This window comes from Lycium barbarum, chromosome 7, assembly GCF_019175385.1.
Source record: "Lycium barbarum isolate Lr01 chromosome 7, ASM1917538v2, whole genome shotgun sequence".
NCBI classification, from domain to species: domain Eukaryota; kingdom Viridiplantae; phylum Streptophyta; class Magnoliopsida; order Solanales; family Solanaceae; genus Lycium; species Lycium barbarum.
The window spans coordinates 119,048,621-119,070,699 of record NC_083343.1 but is presented as its reverse complement, the minus strand read 5'-3'; the positions used below and the strand labels follow the sequence as shown (position 1 = coordinate 119,070,699).

General features: G+C 39.1%; 1 protein-coding gene across 1 annotated transcript; it reads right to left on the bottom strand.

Moving 5' to 3' along the window:
- Positions 1-20,898: 20,898 nt before the first annotated feature.
- Positions 20,899-21,825, bottom strand: LOC132602503 (basic blue protein-like). The gene is made up of 2 exons (XM_060315336.1): positions 21,439-21,825; positions 20,899-21,320 (listed from the first exon to the last, which is right to left on the bottom strand). Exons 1-2 carry the CDS (start codon positions 21,602-21,604, stop codon positions 21,118-21,120), a joined length of 369 nt encoding a protein of 122 aa, XP_060171319.1. The 5' UTR covers positions 21,605-21,825; the 3' UTR covers positions 20,899-21,117.
- Between the last annotated feature and the right edge of the window lie 254 nt (positions 21,826-22,079).

The window sequence follows — 22,079 nt, the reverse complement described above, 5'->3', positions numbered from 1 at the left end:
AAACATGCTCATCGTTGTTATTGTAAGAGCTCACAAAATCATAATTCTCTGGTTTGGAAAATACAGCATACTGGGGAAACAACTATGAATTATTAGGAAGGGAATTATGCCTTTAGAAGACCAATAAGATTATAAGAATCACGAAATTCGTGGACTTCTAGCATTTGCGGAACCAATGATATTATGAGTACGACACAAAGATTTATAACGAATGGATCATGCCTTTAGAAAGAAGGGGACTAGCCTTAACATACCTGGAAGAAAGTTCTCGACTTATAACTTACTTCCCGTCTTGCACCTCTCTTAATAATTATTCGTAGCCTCGTAATCTACATATATAACCATTCATAATATCATTAGAACCATCATCATACGCTCGTCTCGAAACTTTAATTAAAATCCTTTTTGATTCTGTCGAAATTCGGGCAGCATCTCCCCTGTTATCTGCCTAGCCCGAAATTCTCAATTCAACAACCAACACAACAATGACAATACCAACATCAACACAATCATTTCCATATCAATATAAACATCCCACACGATGTTTCCTAAATTTCTCAACTAACCCACTTGTGATACGACTATTCAATAATCTTTACTTTCGTAAGGAAGTTGAAATTAATACTAAGAACATCAATAACAACATCCCCAACATCCTACAAGATAAATATAGGTATTTCCATCCAAAATTTCTCTTCAATCCTCAATCCATAAATCAAAAACATCAACACAACAACTAAAACTTTTATTTCTTGCAAATATTCCTTAATCAAACTTGATAAAGAAAGAGATTTAATGATTCATACCTTATTTTTATGAAGGTAGCCAAATCTTCAACATTTAACTTGCTCCCAAGCTCCTCCAACTCCAAATGAAATCATAATCGCGTCTACGCGTTACCCGGACCTCGATTGATTTTCCGTAGCTTGAAATTTCAGTCAAAATCCTCACTTTTATGTGGGAATTATGCCCTTTTTGATGGCTGATTTTTCTAGAAGGTTTTGGAACATTTTGGACCATTTTTATGCTGAAAAATGGGGGTTTTAACCCTTTTTATAATTGGCAAAAGGCGGCATACTGTAGCTACATCACTGTAGCTGTACTATAGCAGTGCTGTTTCTGCGCGACAGTTCAGTTTGTAACGTCTATAATTCTCTACTCCGAGGTCCTATCAATGATCGGTTTGTTGCATTACAAACTAGACTCGACGAACTTCATTTTAGGATTTTGAAACTCCTTAAAACTCCAAATATACATGGAGATATACCCCTCCAAAGTTGACTAAATATCTTTCCAGCATTTCTCAAATTTTCGTCGAACTTATTTTCTTCAATTCGCTCGATCTCGAAATATTCCGAAACTCTCCATACATGATATTTATCACTTATTATACTAATAATGGCCATGTTCTCGTGTTTCAAAATACTCTTTCCCGATTACGGCTTACGAGATAGTAATCATCCTTTATTTAAACAATATACTTAATAATGTCTCATTCCTCATACTCCAAAGTTGTTTTACCTAGTCGTAACTCGATATACTTACATTCAAATTTAACCAGTGCTTCTCCGAGGTACGGAGGTACGGGGTGTAACATATACTCAGTCATTCAGTTGTTTTGGTTTAGCCATGTTGGCTACTTTCAGACATGTTCAGATTGTCTAAGTATTTCCACAATATGATATTTCAGTCAGACGATTAGTTAATCAGCATGTGTTAGTTTTATTTTATAAATTAGTTATGTTTTGGTATCACATGTTGATTCAGCCAGTCAGTTGGTTCGCTCGGTCACATGCAGTCAGGCACCGGGTGCCGTGTTACGTCCAGACCCAGGTTCGGGGCGTGACAATGGTTCCGCCTATAGAAGCACCCAGATGGTTTGCAATAGCATTTCCTTGCTAATGGCTTATTATTCTCATTAATTACTTTACTTCAGATTACTCATCCAATGCGTCAAATATACCATAACTAAGGAATTTATATACAAATGGGACTCAATTCGACCCATACAACAACCTCAGCATCATCCCTTATACACTTGTATGTAGCATTTTCTGTCACGACCCAACCCCGTAGGCCGTGACTAGTGTCCGTGCTGGACACCCAAACGTACCCAAACCCCAAACTAGTATTTTAGCAAAAAATATCAATATAAAAGTTAGTTAGCAATACTAAATAGCGCAGGTGAACAGATATAGCACGTGGAAGCCGATAAGGCCATCACAGATCATAATAACCCAAAGCATATACAGAACCCACACAAGTATATCTACAGACCTCTACAGAACATAACAGAATCATAAGACGGGACAGGGCCCCGTCGTACCCCTGAATAGCGTACATATATACAATAGCAGCAGACTGTACCAAAATATAGGCTCTAGACAAAAGAGCGCTCCAAAAATAACAAAATAGATGTCCTAAGCAGGCGGATCAGCAAACCTGTCGTCTGTACCTGCGCGGCATGAAAACGCAGCCCCCGAAGAAAGGGGGTCAGTACGAAATATGTACTGAATATGTAAAGCCTGAATTACAGAAACAAAATCATAACCGGAAACAGAACGAATAGAAAAGGAATGCAAAATCCAGAATATCAAATGCATATTTTCAAAACATAAGAAGTGTGTACAGAAACATATGCCATATCATATCCGGCCCCCGCCAAGGGACTCGGTAGACAGAACGTGGTCACCCTCCCGACACTGGTGCCACAATACATAAGGATCAGAATAGGGGATAACCCCGTAACATAGCATGTCATATCAGATGGCCATATCAGATCATATCATATCATATCAGAATAGTGTACATGGCACATCATACTCCACAACCCATGTACATGTATACCTGCCCCCTCACATCGAGGCACGGCGAACAATGCAGTGGAATACGCTTGAGAACATATCCTGGCCCGGGCTCAGTGTGGGAAACATTGAGGCATCCACGAATGGAGTAGTGAGAAACTAAATGCAATAAAAATACCATATATATTTCCAGAGACTCAATGAGGTATATCGAATGACAAATCAAATCAATGAAATCGGACGGAATCATAGTAAGTGAATTTCGAATGTAATAATGGGTTACGGATGCATAATCTTTCTGAGATCGTTTTCAAGTTCCAAAACAATTCATAAGGCTTAATGAAATATTTAAAGCAATTTTTATCGAGTAGCAAAAAGGGTAGTTAGAATGTTTCTTAAAAAAAATGCTCGAAGACAAGTCATAAACACGTAAAGGGTAAAATCGGAAATAGTGGGCCCACCTCGGGACAAGCAAAGCGGTGGGTTCAAATTACGCATATTAAGCTTATGGGGTCACCTACGGAGGTTCTAGGTACATTTCGTAACTTTCTAAGCAATTTGTGAAAGTTTGCATAATTCGTTCAACAAAACATACTTATAGAATTCAATTCTATTGAATGAAAAAGTGACAATTTCAATTACGGATTCCGGTGGACAGAATACTTTCCGAGGCTCGAATCCGATCCTAGTACATCTAGGACATGCCAAAAGAAGGATAAGGGTTGCTTTACATACCTTATGTGCTCCTTACGCCTTTCCAAATTCGATCCCCGTTTCGTCTAAAATCTACAAATGGTCACAATTACCAATTATTAATTTCAAGTCTCTAAGTATTCAACTTAAATTCATATTTGTCTACCGAAATTTCGGCAGCACTTCCCCTATAAATTCAACATCCCCGAGAATTCAACTCGGCCAAAACAATCAACAACAACCCAACAACAACACCAACAACAACAACAATCAATATAAAGCACAATATGACATAACTAGTCATCTTTCCAACCTAATGTCATAACCTTCATTCCAACTTCGTATTTCAAATCAATATCAACATTCTCATATTCCTTATTAATCAAGATCATTACACACAATTCGGAAGCATTTCATATCATTTCCACAAAATATTCACAAGATATACAAAATATACAAACTTTCCACCAAAGCCATAATTCAACCAAAACTTCACAATACCAAGCTAATATCAACATTTTCCATATCCATTAACTAGTTCAAGCTTATTCAAACATATTTCAATAACATTGAAAACTATATTCATGAATTCAAGTATTTTCGCCGATTCCATATTCCACCCGAAACTCTTACAAGTGCGTCAAAACTATTAAATCGCGTTGTCTTCTTCCAAATCCCACAACGATAACATTAATTCACATTCTAGAATCTTACTTTCATAATTATATAAAAACTATATAAAAATCTTATAGTTTCCCATAATGACATACGACCAACTTCAATGCTAATTCGATTCATTAAACCCTTATTCATGTCACAAATGCCACAACGACGCAACTAACGAACTAAATAGAATTTAATTCACCTTCCCTTGACTATATTATGGCTCACGGCCACTCCATCACACACACACACACACGGCTTCACACACACATATCAAAAATCCATAATTCTCATCTAATTCCAATCATTACAACACATATGCTTATTCCATAACATAAAAGAGTAGATTTCTTACCTCTTCTTCAAACTTCAATCTTGCCGCAAACGTCGCTCTCTCGCTAAACCAATTATATCACGCCGGAGAGCGTCTTGAACTTACTACGAATACAAGAAGAACAAGATTTTAGGATTAAGATCAAAGGCTAGAATTTTTTTTTCCTTTTCTTGTATACGGCCGAATGCCCCCTTAAACTTTTGCTCTCTCTCTTGTGATTTGTTTCTTGAAGTTTCTAAGGGGATGAACACATATATAATCATCCCCCTTGTATTAATATGTCACATGATTGGCACATGGCTACTTGAATGGGTTTGGGCCAAGGCCATGTTGGCCGGCCACCCCCCCAAATTTTCGGCTTCAATCACTTTTTTTTTAGCCCACTTGACTTTGGTTCCTATTTGTAATTCCCGAAACTAATTTCCAAAATTCCAATTTTTCCCTTAGCCTTCTTCAACAGTTCCACAATAATATTCTTTCATAAACAACTCATGTGTTAAATGTAATCAATTATAACCTTATTTCTCACAAGTCACAATTATTTTCCAATTTTCCAAATGTGCGAAAACACGGGATATAACATCCTCCCCCCCCCCCCCCCCTTAGAACATTCGTCCTCGAATGTTAGATTAGTCTTATAGGGTCTGAAAATGCTTCGGGGTGTTTCTGTTTATGGTCAGCACATATGATACACATTCATTATTGAATATAATTAAGCAAGGATTTTAGATTACCTGTGGACATAGGGAACAAATGAGGATATTTCTTCTTCATTTCCTCTTCAGCCTCCCAGGTCATTTCCTCCCTGTTATTGTTTTGCCACAGCACCTTGACGGAAGCTACATCTTTATTCCGCAATCTTCTTACCTGGCGATCCAAAATAGCTACAGGCTGCTCTTCATATGATAGTTCCTCCGTTACCTGAATATCATCTGCTGGAAATATTATGGAGGGGATCACCAATACATTTGCGGAGCATAGACACATGAAATACCGGATGTATTGCTTCCAAATCAGATGGCAGCTTTAGCTCATAGGCGACATTTCCAATTTTTCAAACAATTAGATAAGGCCCAATGTAACGCGGACTAAGCTTACCCTTTTTGCCGAATCGCATTACGCCTTTTATAGGCGATACCTTCAGAAATACCCAATCACCAACCTGGAATTCCAAAGGTCGACGCCGTTTATCAGCGTATGACTTCTGTCGACTCTGGGCTGCTAATAGTGTCTCTCGGATAAGTTTGACCTTATCAACAGCCTGCTGGATCATATCTGGACCGATTAATTCTGTCTCGCCAATATCAAATCAGCCGATCGGTGACCTGTATTTCCTGCCATATAAAGCCTCGTACGGAGCCATCTGGATGCTGGAATGGTAGCTGTTATTTTAAGAAAATTCAATCAGTGGCAAGTGATCATCCCAGCTACCTCTGAAATCAATAACACAGGCCCGCATCATATCTTCTAGCGTCTGTATAGTGCGCTCGGCCTGTCCGTCACTCTGAGGATGAAAACCTGTGCTCAGACTCACCTGAGTCCCTAATCCTTCCTGAAAGGATCTCCAGAAGTTCTCCATAAACTGGGCACCTCTGTTAGTGATAATAGATATAGGAACTCCGTGAAGTTTCACTATTTCTTTAATATAAAGCCTGGCATAATCCTAGGCGGAATAAGTAGTTCTGACGGGGAAAAAATGGGCTGATTTTGTCTGCCTATCAACAATAACCCAGATGGAATCATACTTCCGTGGAGTGCGAGGAAACCCTGTAATAAAGTCCATATTAATGATCTCCCACTTCCACGTCGGAATTTCCATTTCTTGTAACGGTCCACCCGGCTTCTGATGTTCAATTTTGACCTGCTGACAGTTTGGGCACTGGGCGACGAACTCTGCGATATCCCGTTTCATGCCATCCCACCAATATAGGCATCTGAGATCATGGTACATCTTCGTAGACCCAGGATGAACAGAATAGCGAGCATAGTGTGCTTCGCTCATAACCTGCTGCCGTAGCCCTGCAATATCAGGTACACATAACCTGCCTCTGTACAATAATGTTCCGTCCGGTGTAAACTCGAACGGAGTCTTCTCCTTTTCATGAGTCGTGTCTCTATACCGAGCTAAAACAGGATCTTCATACTGGTGCCGCTTAATATCTTCCTTAATAGATGATTCAGAAACCCCTCGGACAGAAATTCGCGTACCTCCAGAATCGGCCAGACGAACCCCAAGATTAGCCAAGTGATGAATATCACGTACTATCTCTTTCCTGTCTGGTTGTAGATCTGCTAAACTGCCCATAGATTTCCAGCTGAGTGCATCTGCAACAACATTAGTTTTGCCCGGATGGTACAGAATATCCACATCATAGTCTTTCAGTAGCTCCAGCCACCGCCGCTGCCGCAAATTAAGCTCTTTTTGCTTAAAAATATACTGGAGACTCTTATGATCTGTATAAATATCAACATGAACGAAATATAAATAGTGTCTCCAAATCTTCAGAGCATGGATTACCGCTGCTAGCTCCAGATCATGGGTAGGATAATTCTTTTCATACTTTTTGAGCTGCCGGGAAGCATAAGCTACAACTCTGCCGTGCTGCATCAATACACAGCCTAACCCCACACCAGAAGCATCACAATAAATGACATACCCGTCTGGTCCCTCTGGAAGAGTCAGAACTGGAGCTGAAGTCAACCTCTCTTTCAGCAACTGGAAGCTTCGTTCACAAGCATCAGTCCACTGGAACTTGGCTCCCTTCTGAGTTAGCCTTGTCAAAGGCGCTGAAATCGAGGCAAACTTTTCCACAAATCTTCTGTAATAGCCTGCTAATCCAAGAAAACTACGTACCTCCGTGGGCGTCGTACCTAGGCCAATTCTTCACGGCCTCAATCTTCTGGGTGTCGACCCGGACACCATCAGCTGCAATAATATGTCCCAAGAATGCCACTGAAGCTAGCCAGAATTCACATTTAGAAAATTTTGCATATAATTTCTGATGCCGAAGTACCCCAAGTACCGCTCTCAGATGATCTGCGTGTTCCTCCTCTGACCGAGAATAAACCAGAATATCATCAATAAACACAATTACGAACATATCCAAGAACGGCTTGAATACCCGGTTCATCAGATCCATGAATACCGCTGGAGCATTAGTCAGTCCAAAAGACATCACTCTGAATTCATAATGCCCATATCGGGTCCGGAATGCTGTCTTAGGAATATCGGCCTCACGTACCCGTACCTGGTGATAGCCTGACCGCAGATCTATCTTCGAAAAACACCTAGCGCCCTGCAACTGATCAAACAAATCATCAATTCTAGGGAGGGGGTATTTATTCTTTATGGTTACCTTATTCGGTTGTCGATAATCAATACACATACGCAACGACCCATATTTCTTCCATACAAATAATACCGGGGCTCCCCAAGGCGAAGTGCTGGGTCTAATAAATCCCTTTTCTAACAGATCTTTCAGCTGCTCTTTCAATTCTTTTAATTCTGCAGGTGCCATTCTGTACGGGGGAATAGATATCGGCTGAGTACCTGGAAGCAAATCAATGGTAAAATCTATCTCCAGCTCCGGAGGAAGACCTGGAAGCTCATCTGGGAATACATATGGGAATTCTTTAACCACTGAAACTGACTGAAGCGTCGGCGTCTCTGCTTTCAAGTCTTGTACCCGAACCAGATGATAAATATACCCTTTTCTGATCACCTTCTTCGGCTTAAGGTATGAAATAAACTTACCTTTCGGCGATGCAGTATTACCGGCCCATTCTATAACTGGCTCCCCGGGAAATTGGAAACGAACTACCTTATTTTGGCAGTCAACATTAGCATAACAGGAAGCTAGCCAGTCCATACCCATAATAACATCAAATTCGATCATATCTAACTCCATCAGATCTGCCTTAGTGTCTCGACCACATACAATCACAGAACAGTCTTTATATACCTGTTTCGCTACAATAAAGTCCCCAATCGGTGTGGCTACCTCAAATGGCTCTATAGGTTCGGACGTTATACCAATTTTTCTAGCGGCAAGAGGCGAGATATATGACAAAGTCAAACCGGGATCAATTAATGCATACACAGACCATAAATACGGTTCGAAGGACCGCTAGTACTGGAAGCTCCAACACGGCCTCTGCGGCGACCTGCTGGTGCTGACGTACTCGGCCCCGTAAGGCGCATAGCCACCGAAGAAGATGATGACCCAACGGCTGATTCGGTAGGCTGCGCTGCACCGCCTAAATTACCCTTGTACGGGCAATCTCTCACAGAATGGCCCTGGCGGCCACAAGAAAAACATGCGCCGGTAGCCCGGTAGCACTCTCCAGGATGGTATCTGCCACAATAAGAACACTGAGGCCTGGGTGGCCTCATCTGGCCAGAACTCCTGTCTACCCGCGAACCTGAAGCCCTGGAGCTCTGGACTGCTCCTGAATACCCTGGGCTATCAAATCTCCGGCCTGTAAACTGTGGAGGTGTGCTCTGTGCCGGCTGGGAAGAATGTCTGCTAGGCTGCTGCTGTTGCTGGGGCTGTCTCCGATCCTGACTCCTATCGGGCTGATGCCCCCTGTGCCGGTCCTCCATGCCCTGGGCGTGCGCCTGTATACGGGCAATATCCATACCGGGCTGAGCGGCCAACACCAAACAACTGTCGACCAAATAACGGTCCAGCCCCATAATGTACCTGTGCATCCTGTCAGCCATAGTAGCTACCACAGCCGGTGCATATCGGGCCAACGAGTCAAACTCCAGACTGTAATCTCGGACGCTGCGGCCCCTCTGTCTCAGCAATAAAAATCTGTCAGCTCTGGGCCGCCGTAACTCCGGAGGCAGAAAATGGCTAAGAAAATCCTCAGAAACTCATCCCAGACTGCTGGGGGAGCGCTGTTGCCTCTGGCCAACTCCCAAGACTCGTACCAATTAGCTGCTACATCATACAACCGGTACGAAGCCAACTCGACTGACTCTGTCGCAGAAGCCTTAATCAAGTGTAATGTGCGCTGCATCTTTCTGATGAACTCCTCAGGATCCTCCTCGGGCTTTGTCCCAAAGAACTCTGGGGGACCACAGGTCAAGAATTCACGAGCTCTCGAACTATCACGTCTGTCTGCCTGATCACCTCTCAATCCGTGCCCCTGAACCTGTCCCGCCACAAGTCTGGTCAACAATTGGACCGTCTCTCTCATAGCCTGATCCTCAGTCCCTGGCCGCGGAGCTGGAGGCTCAGGTACTGGAATCCCGGGAGCTGGCGGTGAAGCCGCCCCCCGATCTGCAGCTGCTGCTGCTCCAATCTCCTCTATGAATGGCGGTGTAGCGGAGCCCTCTGACTGGGGCAAATTCTCAGGAGCAATATGTGCACGGGCCCTGGTAGTCCTCTGGGCCTAGCTAGTCTCTCCCAATGCCGCTGACTTGGCCTTCTGGGCCGTTGTCGCCTTTTTTGGAGGCATAACTGCAAATGTAACAATTCGTTAGGGAGGGGTCATCCTAATAACACAGCTCTATCGCACGATCTAAGACAGAAAGAAGGGTAGAATCCTAAATGCCCTGTAGCCTCTTGTTTATAGGTGTGGTGCACAACACACCGATAAACAAGACTCTACCAGACACGGTCTGTAGACACTCCGAGGACGAACCGCTCTGATACCACTTTTGTCACGACCCAACCCCGTAGGCCGTGACTAGTGTCCGTGCTGGACACCCAAACGTACCCAAACCCCAAACCAATATTTTAGCAAAAAATATCAATATAAAAGTTAGTTAGCGATACTAAATAGCGCAGGTGAACAGATATAGCACGGGGAAGCCGATAAGGCCATCACAGATCATAATAACCCAAAGCATATACAGAACCCACACAAGTATATCTACAGACCTCTACAGAACATAAAAGAATCATAAGACGGGACAGGGCCCCATCGTACCCCTGAATAGCGTACATAAATACAATAGCAACAGACTGTACCAAAATATAGGCTCTGGACAAAAGAGCGCTCCAAAAATAACAAAATAGATGTCCTAAGCAGGCGGATCAGCAAACCTGTCGTCTGTACCTGCGCGGCATGAAAACGCAGCCCCCGAAGAAAGGGGGTCAGTACGAAATATGTACTGAATATGTAAAGCCTGAATTACAGAAACAAAATCATAACCGGAAACAGAACGAACAGAAAAGGAATGCAAAATCCAGAATATCAAATGCATATTTTCAAAACATAAGAAGTGTGTACAGAAACATATGCCATATCATATCCGGCCCCCGCCAAGGGACTCGGTAGACAGAATGTGGTCACCCTCCTGACACTGGTGCCACAATACATAAGGATCAGAATAGGGGATAACCCCGTAACATAGCATGTCATATCAGATGGCCATATCAGATCATATCATATCATATCAGAATAGTGTACATGGCACAGCATACTCCACAACCCATGTACATGTATACCTGCCCCCTCACATCGAGGCACGGCGAACAATGCAGTGGAATACGCTTGAGAACATATCCTGGCCCGGGCTCAGTGTGGGAAACATTGAGGCATCCACGAATGGAGTAGTGAGAAACTAAATGCAATAAAAATACCATATATATTTCCAGAGACTCAATGAGGTATATCGAATGACAAATCAAATCAATGAAATCGGACGGAATCATAGTAAGTGAATTTCGAATGTTATAATGGGTTACAGAAGCATAATCTTTCTGAGATCGTTTTCAAGTTCCAAAACAATTCATAAGGCTTAATGAAATATTTAAAGCAATTTTTATTGAGTAGCAAAAAGGGTAGTTAGAATGTTTCTTAAAAAAAAACGCTCGAAGACAAGTCATAAACACGTAAAGGGTAAAATCGGAAATAGTGGGCCCACCACGGGACAAGCAAAGAGGTGGGTTCAAATTACGCATATTAAGCTTATGGGGTCACTTATGGAGGTTCTAGGGACATTTCGTAACTTTCTAAGCAATTTGTGAAAGTTTGCATAATTCGTTCAACAAAACATACTTATAGAATTCAATTCTATTGAATGAAAAAGTGACAATTTCAATTGCGGATTCCGGTGGACAGAATACTTTTCGAGGCTCGAATCCGATCCTAGTACATCTAGGACATGCCAAAAGAAGGATAAGGGTTGCTTTACATACCTTATGTGTTCCTTACGCCTTTCCAAATTCGATCCCCGTTTCGTCTAAAATCTACAAATTGTCACAATTACCAATTACCAATTTCAAGTCTCTAAGTATTCAACTTAAATTCATATTTGTCTACCGAAATTTCGGCAGCACTTCCCCTATAAATTCAACATCCCCGAGAATTCAACTCGGCCAAAACAATCATCAACAACCCAACAACAACAACACCAACAACAACAATCAATATAAAACACAATATGACATAACTAGTCATCTTTCCAACCTAATGTCATAACCTTCATTCCAACTTCATATTTCAAATCAATATCAACATTCTCATATTCCTTATTAATCAAGATCATTACACACAATTCGGAAGCATTTCATATCATTTCCACAAAATATTCACAAGATATACAAAATATACAAACTTTCCACCAAAGCCATAATTCATCCAAAACTTCACAATACCAAGCTAATATCAACATTTTCCATATCCATTAACTAGTTCAAGCTTATTCAAACATATTTCAATAACATTGCAAACTATATTCATGAATTCAAGTATTTTCGCCGATTCCATATTCCACCCGAAACTCTTACAAGTGCGTCAAAACTATTAAATCGCGTTGTCTTCTTCCAAATCCCACAACGATAACATTAATTCACATTCTAGAATCTTACTTTCATAATTATATAAAAACTATATAAAAATCGTATAGTTTCCCATAATGACATACGACCAACTTCAATGCTAATTCGATTCATTAAACCCTTATTCATGTCACAAATGCCACAACGACGCAACTAACGAACTAAATAGAATTTAATTCACCTTCCCTTGACTATATTATGGCTCACGGCCACTCCATCACACACACACACACACGGCTTCACACACACATATCAAAACTCCATAATTCTCATCTAATTCCAATCATTACAACACATATGCTTATTCCATAACATAAAAGAGTAGATTTCTTACCTCTTCTTCAGACTTCAATCTTGCCGCAAACGTCGCTCTCTCGCTAAACCAATTATATCACGTCGGAGAACGTCTTGAACTTACTACGAATACAAGAAGAACAAGATTTTAGGATTAAGATCAAAGGCTAGAAATTTTTTTTCCTTTTCTTGTATACGGCCGAATGCCCCCTTAAACTTTTGCTCTCTCTCTTGTGATTTGTTTCTTGAAGTTTCTAAGGGGATGAACACATATATAATCATCCCCCTTGTATTAATATGTCACATGATTGGCACATGACTACTTGAATGGGTTTGGGCCAAGGCCATGTTGGCCGGCCACCCCCCCCCCCCCCCCCCCCCCCCAAATTTTGGGCTTCAATCACTTTTTTTTAGCCCACTTGACTTTGGTTCCTATTTGTAATTCCCGAAACTAATTTCTAAAATTCCAATTTTGCCCTTAGCCTTCTTCAACACTTCCACAATAATATTCTTTCATAAACAACTCATGTGTTAAATGTAATCAATTATAACCTTATTTCTCACAAGTCACAATTATTTTCCAATTTTCAAGTTACAACCTACTAATGCTAATATCCCAAGCTAATATGCTATTCAAAATATCTCCAAATCTATGTTTGAATCTTTCCTCCAATTTTCTCTCCTCTAATCTTAACATCATTACAAAAAAAACTCATAAGCAGGAGACTAAAATAAAATCTTACTTAATCCCAACTTCCTTTCAATACGAGTGTGCTTCCCTCTTTAAGTCCTTGGCTCTCCTATACCAGCGGCTAATTGAGATTTAACTAGTTTCCATTCTTCTTCAAATATTTATTGTCGTCCCCACACAATTTTACTAGCCCTTTCATCAGGACGATTATTTATATGGACCTATGACATATACTCTTACAATTTGATACAAACGGTGACTTATGATTTCACGGCGCAAGAGATATTTTCTAGTCTCAGGTAGTACTGCTGTCGCACTATCCATAGGCATACTGTCTTTCTTTCTTTTGACGATTATTGAAATTCCAATAAATATTGCTCTTTTAAAACTCTCATCTCTTCCAGTGCTACCATTTCTCTTTACTAATCTCGACTGTCCCTGACACTTATCCTTGGTCACTTGTAGACCTTCTCACTTCTTCTGTTACCTTTTTGGGGTACATTGGCTGCATATTTAATTGTAACAAAAAATTTCTCTGGTACGAGCGATTCGAATCATAGCCCAGAACACAACGTATTTTATTGACAAAACTTATTCCCTTTGATTTGCTAAACCTTCATTATCTTGTCACGCCTCAATTCCCATGTCTGTTTCATAATATACTTGCATTTAGTCCATTTCCACTTTTTCTTTAGCACATCCTTGCTATATTAGTTCATCTCGAATTTCGACTCCTTCAAGCCAGTACATTTCCTTCTTCTGTACTTGGGAATATTCTAATTTGTCTAAGAATGTTCTCATATATCAGTAACATTCGAGTATTGACCGTCTTTGGTAGTCATTTGGCCGACCCTAGCTGTCCTTCACTTCCTTCCTTCATGATTAATAGTCCCCTAGGTCAATGAATCAATGGTGACATCGGAATTCGTTAGGCTCCTTATATAATGCCCGACTATTCCATGCTCTTTCAGCAGCAATTTTCCTTCGTAGCTATCCTTTCACCAGTACCCTTGAGATTTCTCTTACTCTTGGTTCTCGATTTCTAGTTGGGTTTATACATACGAGTAAAAGTCGATATTTTATCTCATTCATTCTCACGATTCGTCCTTTCCTTAATTTAGCTCATAATGTTCCATAGTTTCTCTTAACTAATTGTTTGTATCATAATCATGAGTCATAATCCTTCTAATGTTCCGCTGATTCGTATTCTCATCATGAAATTTTAGTAAAATACACCATTTTCTTTCTTTCTTCGTTCATTTCTTATTCCCTTTACGATACTATAGCTTTCTCGTATGTATGTCTATTCCTCGTATGTTCATCCTGTTTCCTTTATAATCGCATCTCTATTCCAAGTCCACTGTCGTATGCCATCACTGTCTACCTTTGGCCAACCTTACTAATTTATTAAGCTTCCTCTTATCGTCGTCGATCACTTAACTTCATTTAATCAATTTATAACCGCACTTTCTCGTACTTCTGTCCTCAAGGTACTCCTTTATTTCCTTTGCTCTTAAAGTGCTCTTTCCCGTTTGCCACTTAATAATATCTACCTGGAAGTTTGCAGACCATTCCACTATGAGTACAAATCCTTCTTGATCTCGTATATATATATATATATATAGGATGGAACTTTCCCGTACTCGTTAACTTCCTTTCCCATATCAATATCTCTTTGTTATCACTTACAAACCAATCTAATCTATAAATCGTAATACTGTATTTGAGTTCCTAACGTCAACTTTCTTTATGTTTCTAATAGGTTCCAATCCTCCGAAATCTCGGAAACAACTCATCCCAGTTTCTTAACTACTAATAATTTTTCCCTCCAGGGTTCCTCCTTTAAATTAAATTAAAATCACTCTAAAACTTCTCTTTGAAAGCATCGCATAGTTGTTCCTTCAACCATGACTTACCAAATGGCTGATGGTCACATTTTCCCTTCACTCTTTCTCTATAGACATGCAAACAATTCAATTTGTAAAAATTTGGGCAAAGTTTCCTCTATAATTCTTACTACCTCATTCTTGCACACAACTCAGAAAACACATCCAATTCCCCACAAAGCAGTCACAAATATCCATAATATCTTGCTCAATTTCTTATATCAACATCTATCCATATTAATAAATCGGGAAACATACCTTTCGAATGAACAACTTCAATTCTCAGCAATTTCCTCATAGCGGCATCATCAACTAGTTATCTATGACCAAAATATTTAGGTTAGGATCAGGGATATCATATCCTATGATTTAGCTCTATGGCACGATCTAAGATAAGAAAGAAAGGTCAATTGTTCCTAAATGCCCTGCAGCCTCTTGTTTATAAGTGTGGCGCGCTTCACACCCATAAACAAGACTCTACATAACACGACGCGTAGACATTCCTTAGGACGAACTACTCTGATACCAATTTTTCACACCCCTATCAGGAGTATGACGGGCTCTGACCCATAGGCCAAGAACCACCTGACTTATCTGTTACTTTGGACATTATAAACCATAACTCAAAGAACACCTGCACGCAGAAAAGGCCCAACATAGGAATACCCGATCATTCAACACATATGTTCAAATGTGGACCGACAAGGTCACCACAATATAACGTATATCATAAAGCAAGCAAGGCTAACAATAAAGTATCAAGAGCTCAAAATAAGGACGACAAGGACACCAAAATATTATAAAACAATATGAATCGGTGGAGCTATAAAACATCTAACTGTACACACACGTCTACGAGCCACTACATAGAATACAATGATCATTTGGACAATACCAAATAGACTGCAGCTCCGAAGTAAGTAGAGTGCTCTTGACAATCCACTGATAGAACACCTACAGGTCTGATCCATCTCCCTGCCTACCTACTGGCATGAGCGCAGCGTCCACAAAAGGGGACGTCAGTACAAATAATGTACCTGAGTATATAAGGCATGAATAACAACATAATATAGATATGAAAGGTAACATGGAATAAGAGAGATAACTTGTACATCTGGATACCTTATAAGGCAGATGTCATGCATGCATGCTTAGCCTTTAAAAAAACATTTCTATACATATATATAGTACCATGCCCGGCCATTAAGGCTCAGTTTCATATATATAGTATCATGCCCGACCATTAAGGCTAGGTGCTATCATCATTAGCTCGCGTTCGGGGAGATATCATAAGATGCCCACTGCGGTGGTGTACACATCTACATGCCATGCCCGGCCGACTATCGCGTGACGCGGTGTGAGAAAGTGTATATATATATAAAGCATGCATGAGAGTCAAATAAAAGTTACGACTCTATCGGAGTGATGTAAGGTCGGTAACCTACGATTTATATTATGGAGCAATCATCATCGCTATATCTCACCTTGAAGGAGCAAGTATTATAAGTTGAGGTCAACAACAATGAATAAAATCAAGAAAATAATTCAAAATTCTCATATTCACATTTAAATTATAAGCTTGGGAGTTTTAAAAATGAAGTCATCATCATCATCGTAATCTGCATAGAAACGTTCTCATCTTTAGCATAGTCATTCATATTGTTGTTGTCAGAAAATCTTATAGAATTATAAATCTTTGACTCGGAAAATAGGGACATTTTGGAAAACATTTATGGATTATCAAGAAAGAAGTCATGCCTTTGAATCATGAACTCTAACTTTTGGAAGTAAGGAAGTTATGAAACATATGTAGGGTATTATAACACAGGAGTTTCTAGAAATAGGATCATCGTCATCATAAAACATGTTTATCTTTAGCATCATAAGAACTCTAGAATGTTACACCTTGCACTTTCAGAGCATGAGCATACCACATACTTCACCGTAGTAATGGACTATCAGAGACGTCCCATGAAGTTTTGGAAGGTACAAGCCATGGGAAGTACGTAACAACGAAGTAAATGACAAATTACGATCTCGTAAGTCGTAACTGAGAAGGACAATCTTGAAAACACAAGAACATGACCATTATCAAGTATAATAAATGATAAATATCATGTAGGGGGAGTTTTGGAAGATTCCAGGACCAAGAAAATAAAAAAATAAAAAGTTTGTCGAAAATTTGAAAAAAGATAGCAGAATTAAGGATAGAATTTTGGGTCAACTTTGGAGGGATATATCTCCAGGTATATTAGAAGTTTTAAGGTGTTTCAAAAGCATAAAATGAAGTTTGTCGAGTCTAGTTTTCAACACAATAAACCGCTCGTGGATACGGCATCGGAGTAGAGAATTATGGACGTTACAAGTTAGGCGGGCAGAGCAGGGCGCGCTGCTACAGTGCTACAGTACCGCTGCAGTGATGCCGACTTTGGCACCCTATATAAGGGGCAAAACCCCATTTTTTCTTCATAAAAATTTCCAAATGCTCTATAAAATTCAGCCACATATGAGAGCATATATATAACATAAAATTGAGGATTTTGAGAGATTTCAAGTTAAGGGGTATTAATCTAGATCCGGACAACGTGTAGTCACGATTATAGTTTTGTCTTGCGTTGGAATTGGCTTGGATTCTAAGTAAATATTGAAGATATTGCTGCTCTAGAAAGAATAAGGTATGAATCTCTCTTTATTAATATTAATTTCAGTTTATTTACGGAGATAAAGTTATGACATAGTCGTATAATAAGTTGGATAGTTGAGAAACTTGGAAAACATCGTGCGAGATGTTTTATAGAGCCTATTGGTTTTGATAATGTCATTTTGATGTTGGTATTGTTGTTGCTGTTTTTGGTTATTGGATTGTGATTTCGGGCTAGGCATATAAACAGGGGAGATGCTGCCTGAATTTCGGCAGATTCTAAATGGATTTAAATTAAGAGTTTAAGACGAGCGTATGATGATGAGCCTAAAAATAGTATGAATGTTCGTATATGTAGATTATGAGGATACTAATGATCTTAAGTGAATTTCAAGATAGAAAGTAAGTTGGAAGTCGAGAAATTATCTTCCAGGTATGTTAAGGCTAGTCCCTTTCTTCTAAAGGAAGGATTCCTTTCTTATGAGTCTAATAGGTGTTTTCCAAATGTTCCATGATCCCTTTATGTGAATCCATAAATGTTTTCCAAGAATATTCTTATTCTCAAAAGCTAGAGATTCATGATTCATAGAGTTCTTATGATGCTAAAGATAAACATGTTTTATGATGATGATGACCCTATTTCTAGAAACTCCTGTGTTATAATTTCTGACATATGTTTCATAACCTCCTTACTTCTAAAAGTTAGAGTTCATGATTCAAAGGCATGACTTCTTTCTTGATAATCCATAAAATGTTTTCCAAAATGTCCCTATTTTCCGAGTAAAAGATTTATGATTCTATAAGTTTTGATGACAATAACAATGGACTTGTTTTTACTATATGAATGACGATGCTAAAGATGAGAATGTTTCTATAAGGATTACGATGATGATGATTTCATATTTTAAAGTCCCAAGCTTATGATTTAAATGTGAATATGAGAATGTTGAGTTATTTTCGTGATATTCTCGATTTTATTCATTGTTGTTGACCTCACCTTATAATACTTGTTCCTTCAAGGTGAGATATAGCGATGATGATTGCTCCATAATATAAATCGTAGGTTACCAACCTTACGTCACTCCGATAGAGTCGTAGCTTTTATTTGGCTCTCATGCATGCTATATATATATATATATATATATATATATGTACTTTCTCACACCGCGCCGCGCTATAGTCGGTCGGGCATGGCACGTAGATGTGCACACCACTGCAGTGGGCATGTTATGATATCGCCCCGGACGCGGGTTAATGATGATGACACCGAGCCTTAATTGCTGGGCATGATACTATATATATGACACCTAGCCTTAATGGCCGGGCATGGTACTATGTATATGTATAGAAATGTTTTTTTTAAAGGCTAAGTATGCATGGCATCCGCCTTATGAGGCATCCAGATGTACAGGTTATCTCTCTTATTCCATGTTACCTTCCATATCTATATTATGTTGTTATTCATGCCTTACATACTCAGTACATTATTCGTACTTACATCCCTTCTTGTGGACGCTGCGCTCATGCCCACAGGTTTGCAGGGAGATGGATCAGACCCGTAGGTGTTCTATAAGCGGATTCTCAAGAGTACTCCAGTTACTTCGGAGTTGCAGTCTATTCGGTATTGTCCTTATGATCATTGTATTCTATGTAGAGGCTCGCAGACGTGTATGTATAGTTAGATGTTTTATAGATCCATCGGTTCATATTGTTGTATAATATTTTGGTGGCCTTGTCGGCCTTATTTTGAGCTCATGATACTTTACTGTTAGCCTTGCTGTCTTTATGATATACGCTATGTTGTGGAGACCTTGTCGGACCGTATATGAACATATGTGCAGAATGATCGGATATTCTTATGTTGGGCCTTTTCTGCGTGCAGGTGTTCTTTGAGTTATGGTTTATAATGTCCAAAGTAACGGATAAGTCAGGTGGTTCCTGGCTTACGGGTTGGAGCCCGTCATACTCCTGATAGGGGTGTGACAGATGTCTTCAATTTATAGATGTACAAAACTTTTTCTCCAAGACTATGATTAGCCAAATATGAAAGAGAATTATATTTTTCTTTCATGAAAAGTAAAAGCAATTATGTTAATGCTTTGACTTTCCTTCAAAGGAAAAGTAAAACTCAAATTTGGTAAGAAAATCAGCGTAAAATCCCTAAAAAATCTCCCCTTTTGGCCTGGATTTTGTTGACAAAACTTGATCCGTCTTCTTTACATAATCTTCATCACTGTTGCTTGCCATGATTAAAAATATTATGGGTTAAAAATGTTTAACAATATTTTGCTTTTATTTTCAAAGATGCAGCAGCAGATAATGTTAAAAATATGGCTGAAATTTCGTCTCTCACATGTAGCGCTTCAGACTTTTTATTTACTTATTGGATAAAAAATCATCATTATCATCAATATGCTGCAACTTGATCTGAATCTACTTTGAACCTATTTTCAATCTTGTTGAACCATTGGCGTTGATAGCACTTGTTGGGATTGAACTAATTAGGCGTCATGCGGAAGCTTATAATTGCAAAACTTTGAATAACGATAAATCAGACAATAAAGAAAATATACAAAAAGGCGTAATATGACTGCTATTACGTAAATCCATTGAGGAAACAAGTCCTACAAGATATCCAAAAGATTTCAAATATACATCCACAATTTGTGTTGTGCATTTACAACCCAAGAACAAAACTCGTTCTATCGTAGCTAGTTGATTTGTTTGATAAAATCAGCAGGTCATTGCTCATATTTTTTTTTGTTGTCAAAGATCAAAACTTTTTCTTTATTTATGTTCTCATATTTTATGTAAGTCAAGGTTCAAAAATATAGTCAATTAAATAAACTCCACATTAAGAATATCTTTTTCCAATGCCATACAAATCCGGTACATAAGTTAATTTTCTGTAGTTCTATTAAAATTATTTGTGCGTATTTCTGAGAGATGAACTTCTCAATGGAAGCAAGAGTACTACGCACTACACGTTGTACATTTGCAGGAAGAATGAAGCGTTTGATATTTTGATCATTTCTCCTTCTTTTTTAACAAAACTAAAACAAAAAGACAATAATTCAAAGTAGCTAAAACTGAAAATGCAGAAAAAGAAACTCTTCATTAAAGGACTTACAAAACAACAATAAGGCACTGATATACCAATCCTCTCATTGAGAGACATAATTATTTTCCAAACGAGACTAGCCTGCATTAAAAGCAGTTTATTCTTAACACATGCATGGTCCGTAACGATGAATGTTACAAACATTATTCATAAATCCTAATGATCATAACACATTCGGCTTCCAAGCTTGTTTCTCAAAGTACAGTAATTTTGATCTTGAGACCGCTAAGGCAATCGGTGAAAAGAGAAGAAATGTAGTAGAAAACTCCAGGTTTGTCAAGAGTGATAATGGTATTCCCGCTGGTATCAATGCTCAATATATTGAGTGGAAGGCAAGTAGTAAAACCCACGAGGTCTACTCGAACCAAGTTGTGGAGTTTTGGGTCGTAGTTGAAAACTGTAAAAAAAAAATTTTAAAAAAAATCATATTAGAAAAGCTGGCTAGTAATGCTACTACAAATTGGATGAATCAAAATACTTTAAGTCTATCTTATTTATGAGAATAGGAAACTCACCAAGAACGTCGCCAACCTTAAAGATCTTTCCGTTAAGCCACAAACTAAGATCAACGTTTAGGTCCCAACCAGCTGAGCCGCCAATCACGTATTCAGTGGCCAGGCTAGGGGCAGCAAGGCCAAGAATGAGGAACAAGCACATCAATTTTGTTGCAAAATCTGCCATTTTCTTCTAGGGATGTATGTGAAGAAATTGAGTTGTAGAGTAGGGTTAAGACAAAATTGATGAAATGAGTTGTTTGCTGATGATTATTCTTGAACAACAAGAGGCTTTATATAGATGTGGAAAATGCTCTGGTTGAATTAAATAATTTAATTAAGTGACTTTATGAGCAATTCATGCACGGGCTAACTCCATGTGCAGCAAGAAAATTGTCTACCATTTGCTAGTTTCAATTTTCAACTTGTAATCACTAGAAATATTTTTTGTGAATAACAATTACAAAACCTTTCATTCACCGTATTTCTTGTGTTTGTCTCGCTTAACTCTATCGTAAATCTGCAATCTAGTAATCAGAAAAAAAAAGAAAGAATCTATTTGTAACCAATAATCTATAGTGGTGTAAAAGGGATCATTGCTTAAATCATTTCTATGGAGATCACATGATAGTTTAAATTACATGATTTGTGTAAATTGGTAT